This window comes from Callospermophilus lateralis, chromosome 10, assembly GCF_048772815.1.
Source record: "Callospermophilus lateralis isolate mCalLat2 chromosome 10, mCalLat2.hap1, whole genome shotgun sequence".
Taxonomy (NCBI): Eukaryota; Metazoa; Chordata; class Mammalia; order Rodentia; family Sciuridae; genus Callospermophilus; species Callospermophilus lateralis.
Window position 1 is genome coordinate 78,874,629 of NC_135314.1, and position 7,193 is coordinate 78,881,821.

General features: G+C 30.8%; 1 protein-coding gene across 1 annotated transcript; it reads right to left on the reverse strand.

Moving 5' to 3' along the window:
- Window positions 1–230: 230 nt before the first annotated feature.
- LOC143408350 (olfactory receptor 5AC1-like) lies at window positions 231–1,163 on the reverse strand. The gene has a single exon (XM_076867999.2). The coding sequence runs from the start codon at window positions 1,152–1,154 to the stop codon at window positions 231–233; it is 924 nt and encodes a 307-aa protein (XP_076724114.2). The 5' UTR covers window positions 1,155–1,163.
- Between the last annotated feature and the right edge of the window lie 6,030 nt (window positions 1,164–7,193).

Consider the following 7,193-nt stretch of genomic DNA (forward strand, 5'->3'; position numbering starts at 1 on the left):
TTGGATTTAAAACAACCAACAATTTGGAATCTTCTCTTAAAGTGCTCATTATTAGCCGTTGGTGGTCATAATAATTTATAACTGAGACAAGCATACCTAGCTAAAGAATTTATTCATTCATTGAGCAAGATGTATTAAGTTCATACAATGTTAAATAAAAAGCACAATACATTGCAATTTATTTTTTTATTGTAAAACAGAAAGAATAAGAAAAGTTTCCTGAGCAATATTTATTTTTTCATGACTTTTCTCAGCGCACCTAAAACTTCCTTGTTTCTCAGGCTATAAATAAATGGATTTAGCATGGGAATTATAATGGTGTAGAACAGTGAATACATTTTATTTTGATATTTATCTGGACCTGACCCAGGGCGCACATACATGAAGAAGAGAGTGCCATAGAACAAAGATACAGAGAGCAGATGGGCCCCACAGGTAGAGAAGGCTTTGCTTCTGCCCCTCTCAGACTTCTTTTTCAGAATGGCAAAGAGGACACGGGCATAAGAGACTATGATACTCAGAAGGGAAAACTCTTGTATGGAAGTGGCGAATATAAAAGCCACTAATGCGTTAATAGATGGGTCAGTGCAAGAAATTGTAAACAGTGGCAAGATTTCACAGTAGAAATGGTCTATTATGTTGGACCTACAGAAAGTCAATCTATGTAATAATCCTACATGAATTATGGGGTGCAGAAAACCAATTACATATGACATACTTATCAGCCAAGTGCAGAGTCTGTTCGACATCACCACTGGGTAAAGCAAGGGATTGCATATGGCTACATAGCGATCATAGGCCATCACTGACAGGAGAAAAATTTCTGTGGTTGCACTGTAACAAAAAAAATAATACTGGATGAAGCACTCAATCAGGGATATCTTATGATTCTTAGATAAAATGTTGATAAGCATCTTGGGGGTCACAGAGGATGAAGTACACGCATCAGCCATGGCTAAACTACTGAGGAATAAGTACATAGGGGTGTGAAGGTGGGGGTCCTTCCAGATGAGAGCAATCAGGCCAAGGTTGCCCACCATGGTGATGAGGTAGATCACAAGGAACACCAGGAACAGGGGCACCTGCAGCCCTGGACGGTCTGTAAGTCCTGTGAGAACAAACTCAGTCACCTGTGTCTCATTTGTCTCCATCATATCTACTCAGGCTAATCACTGCAATGAGAGAGGTTAAAAACATTAATCAAGCCTTATACAAAATGATATGGAGTGCAAATGGAATACTTTGTTTCCATTGTATATTGCTCATGAAAATGAATATAATGAAATATAAAGTTTCAATGCTTCTTTTAAGAGCACATCAAAAGCTCTTATGTACTTTATAAATAACTTTTGAAATAATGTGTTTTAAATGCATATAGTTACTTAAACAATTATGAAAGAGGCTGTAAACACTAAAGGATTTGGTCTGACAATTTATCATTCATAAATACCTTAAAATTGAATATATTAACAATTGAAATGTTTTATGGAATTAAGAATAAAACCAAATTTTATATTTTATGATAAAGTCTGTGAAAACATAACTTTGGTTCAGGATCCATAGGGCTTTATCTCTTTCAAGAAACTCTTTCATGTCTTCCTATTGAACAAAACAAGGGTTTGTTTTTGGTTTTACTAATACATTTCATTCTGTCTTCCAAAACATTAATGGGCTGCAAATAAGAGAGTAATTCAAATTCCTTTTTTCTGCTGTTTTCTGTTAACTTTATGCTACTTAATTTCATATACACGTCTATGCATATGATATAAATATATATCTCAAAATCATCCAAAAGTTAATAAGTATGTTATTATAAATACCTCAAAACTTGCCATACTTCTATTACACTCTTTTTCATAGTTTTCTGCTAATATTTTTCATATGTGAACACCATAATTCATTTATTTGTTCAATAAATGTATATATAGTAGCTCTTAAGTTGGAGCTTGTCATCTTAGCTTGGGTACACATAGACCTGTAACTCTGGTGTTAACCTGGTGATGCTAAAAGAAGCCCTGTTCCCCACAACTGCCATGTCCAGGCATCCTATAAATAAATTCTGGAGCCCACAGCAGCAGGAAGGGGTCTTGGATTCAAGTATTATTCTGTCACTATTATTCTGAAAAAAAAAAAAAAGTTTAACCAAAATTTTAGAAGTTTCTCAGTCTTGATTTCAACCTGGCTTTAAGGTTTACATCTATAATTCTTCATATTTTCCAAGGTAAATTTCCACCCACACAGTCTGTGAAACATGATTCTTCATTGCTATTCAGTAGACAACAGAGAAAAATTGGTAAAACGTACAGACTCAAAAATCCAGTCACAAGTTCTGATTTTCATTCCTTAAATATGTACCTGTTTATGAGAAATTCTTGGTACTGAAATGATACAACTTTATGTAGGGAAAAATAACAATGAAATAAAGCAGTGCATCTCACCTAATTCCTATGAGATGTATGGATTCCATAAGATTTAAATTTTCATGAAGAACGTTTAAGGTACAAGAACAAAGATATCAAAGACAGTTGTTCCTCCTTTGTTACTCTATTTCAGAAATGACACTTGTATGGTCTGATATTTATTTCTTTCTATCATCAACCGTGTTTGTGATTTTAATGCAGAATCCCTCAATGCCACCAAAAGATTCCCTGTAGGATAAGGTCAATCTATCTGGCATTGTAGGCTAATAAACAAACGACATCTGAGATACACATTACCCATTTCCAAATATAACTTTTACAGCTGTATTTCTCTATTCTGAAAACAAAGGCATTACAGATTAATTGTAGACAAAATCGAAAATTAGAAAAGCAAAAAGAAAGCAAAAGGCTATAATCTCACTAATCACCAATAAATACAGTTAATTTGGGGGTATATATATATATTTTTACCCATGCATGTATTTGTATTGATGTACATTTACATATACTTTTCAAAACAATGACACTTCTGTAGATAATTTTTCATAACTATTTTAAGTTACTACTATAGAATTTATATATTTATGTCATTAGTTTTTAAAACGTGTTTTTTCATCTTATAATTTTTTTTAAAAAAATCTATAAGTCTAAAGTCCTAAAATTGAAACTAAAATGTCCAGGTAGGTACATAATTAAAGAATATTTTGTTCTGCAATATTCCCTCTTGGAAAATGGTACCAATTTACGTAGCATATTTCTCAAAATTTACACTAGCAAAAATAATGCATATGCACACACTTGTGCATGGGGGCATGGAGAGAGAAATCTATATATCTACATATATACAGATATCTCTATATCTGTGTATACAATTCAACTTGGTAAGAAATACCACTTCTTTTTCAAAGCAGCCAACTTTTACTGAGTGGTATAAAAAATGGCATAATATATGAAAATCCATAATTTTACCATTGGGGAAGGCTTGCTCAAGTATTAGTTTTCACAACTTACTATATAAATTTGATGCAATTTCAAACAAAATGATAAGGTGATAATTCACTAAAAAATATATAAATTTATCTGAAAGAGCAGATGGATTCAAAACCAGCCAAATGATTTCTTAGAAATAAAAGAAGCAGTTGTTCCATGCAAGACACTGCGCTATATCATAAAGCCAGCTTTAATGATTACAACTGTGTTTTATGTCTCAAGGAACACTACAGCTATAAATTCATTAATATTTGATTGTCTGTTTCTAGACATTGCAAAGTTGAGTAAAAGTATAGACTTTGGAATGGACAGGCTTGAGGGCTTTGCTTTAAAAATTAGGAAATAACTTTAATTCTCTAAAACTTGCTTTTCTGACTTTTGGAATAAATAATAATAAGTTAATAGTGTACACTTTCAAGGTTGTTGCAAGAGTCACATGGAAAGATGAATGTCCAGCCCTTATCACTTACTTGACAGATGACAAGGGTCATAAAAGGGGTGAATTTAATTACTCTTTTAGTTGTTTTAGATATTCATAAGGAAATCTGTTAAGCTCCTTTGTAAGAAATAGAGTATTGAGTGAGGAAAATTGATAAAAGTGCAGTTCTACTGCCAATTCATGACAATAGTGATTTAACCCTATCATAAATGACTTATGTCCAGCTGATAGTGACTTAGGTGTATCACATTGTTCCACCTTCCAGAAGGAAAAAAAAGCACATATACAGTATGTTTTAAAAATAAGCATTTTTATATTTTAATAAAAATTACATTGTGCATTTCATAACTAAACACTTAAGGTGCATTTTTAAAACACAGGACATTTTTCTTCCTAACCAAATATCATTTTGACACCTGACCAAATTAACTGTAATCTCTAAATACCATCTTTAAAGTACTCTATATTCCTGTTTCTTTCTGCCAAACTATCTTTTAGAGCATTGCATCTGTTTGCATTTTCTGTCAAGATGATTTTCATTCCAGAATAGTTTTATCTCTTTACCCTTCTTTCCTTTTCTTCTTTTTTCTTTTCTTTTTTTCTTTTTTATGACAATGACTTTTTGGAGACTGGGTCAATTGTCCAATTAATTGTCTTGTGGAATGTTCCATATATTCTGAATTCACCTAACTGGCATTATTTAGCTTGTTTTACTATTTTCTGTACTTTGGTGTTCCCAGTGGAAATTACACCCAAACCCTTGATTAAACATTTTTGGCAATAACACTCCAGAGATGACACATTTCTTCATATATTCATCACATCTGGAAGCACATACAGCCTGCTAGTCCTAGGGTCAGTGAAGCTCAATACGATCTCTGGGTTAAAGTGGAATCAGATCTCACAACTCAAGTTGCACTTTTTCCCCTTACATTTAGCAAATAGTAAATGATGTGATGTTTGAATACCTTGTGAATATTCAGGACGCCATCAACTTTTTAATTGAGTTAGGAACCTCAGATCATCCTATCCAGAATAAAATACAGCATTAAGGATTTTAAAATAGTAATCTCTTTCTTTTTTCCTACATGATGCTTAGACATCTTGTGAGTATCCAGAAGTCTATCAAACTTTTTAGTGTCCTTTTCTGAATTATGTCGTTAAATATTTAACAAGTATAATTTTTTAAATTCTACTATTTATTCTATTTGTGTTAGCTGCGGTACTTCTACACAGAAAAAAAAATGTTTTTAAAAATGACAAAATCTTGAAGCTTTACACATTTTTTCCTTCTTTGATCTTGCTAGAGGTTCTCAGTTGCTTCCCCAAATGACTGGAAGCTCAACTCCCTTTTTATATGCAGTCGGAATGTAAATGATTAAGGAAAGGCTTTCTCAGAAAAGCTTAGTCATTCAGTAACAAGTATTTTTGAGTGTCTGTTCTGTAGTATAATCCAGTCTGGAAACTCCTTTTAAGGAAAGAAAAGTGTTATTTAAGTTGCAAATCACTCCAAATTCTATCTGGCTTGTAATTCCTGTTTCTCACACTTTGGAAGAAATGGATTTTTCTATCTGATAGATAGAATTATTTCTTTCCAGAAAAATTCCATTTAATCCAAGTTCATCAAAATTATTTAATTTGATCCAAACTATTTTGAATAGTTTCTGCCAATGAGGTGTTTTAGAGATCATATGCATTCTACATAGCCTAGTTTTAAAAAACATATATTTATAAAAAATAATAGTTATTAAAAATATATTTTATTTTGTTTTTGCACTTAACTTGAAGCAAAATTTATTCATATAAAATAATTTTTCAATAGAGGATTTAACCTTACTCACATACAATGATACAATGAGAATAATTCTAGTGTGTTCATATTGACAATCTGTGACAATGTAGTTTTAGATTGGCTCATTGGTTTGTCCCTTCATAGGTTATTTAACATTAGGAAAATCATATCTTAGTGTCTTAAAAATAAAAACTTATATTTATATAGTAATTTATATTCTGAAATATACTTCCACATGTATTGAGCCCCCTGATCAACTGAACATAAGGACAAATGTATATTATCATCCTCAATTTACATGAAAGAAATTAAGATACTGTCCTTTTAAATTAGCATAAAACATTCTCTTTTTTTTTCTTATTATTGTACTAGAAGATTTACTGGAAGATATTGTGGTATCTTTCAACTGCAAATGAAATTTTAGAAAATAACAGTTCTTACAAAAGAATAATGTAAATGAATCTGATGTCCTGTGCTCTTTATCAGGCTTGCCTCCCTTAGAAATAATATATATATATAAATTATGTATAAAATCATATATGTAAATTATATATAAAAATTATATATAAAATTATATAATTATATATAGTTAATATAATTTTATAATTCATATTTTAATATAACATATATAATTTATATCATATAAGGATATATAATTTATATTATATGAATATAAGTTTTATATACAATTATAATATGTTATATGAATATAAGTTTTATATACATTTATATATGTGTATATATATATATATTTATATATATTCTTCCTTTCATTCTTCTAAACCTGCTAATATGAATAAATGAGATAATTTAGATGAACACACTCTACAATCTTTGAAATAACACTAAATATGAGCAATCTTTCTTATTTTAATTCAAAATCTAAAGAAATAGTGATGAATGCATGAATAATTTCAATAGTTTTGCTCTCAAAATGAGGGCCAGAACTTCTTGCCTCAGAATCACCTAGGATGTTTTTTGAAAACTGCAGAATTTCTGTCCTGTCCATAATCTGCTATATTCAATGCACATAGGCTCATATTTAAAGAAGCTTGAGAATGACAGAGTCATATGAAACCAACTCCATATCACTGACTTCTCTCCTACTTAACATACTAATTGTAAATTTTGCCTAGACAATTTACTCAAAGTATGAGAGTTAACATAACAGACACTTGTAAGAACTCAAGATGTATTCAATGGATTGCTTTTACTACACTGTAGTAGAGATAAAATGCAGAACTGTTCAACATAAATAAAATACCTGCCACAGTCTTGAACCCCAAGAAGAAAAGAGAAATATTTTTTAGAAAAAAATTTGATATAGTTTTGTTAATTATTTGAATATTCATAGCCAATTTCCCTAGACTTGCATCTGGTAATGAATTGGAAGAATTTGATATACTTCCAATTTTTTCATGAATATATTTGTTTTCAGACCTCAAACTCTAGGATTTTTTTGTAGTACCACTTTAGACATTTTTAAATACCTTTATTTTATTTGTTTATTTTTATGTGGAGCTGAGGATTGAATCCAGCATCTCACATGTGC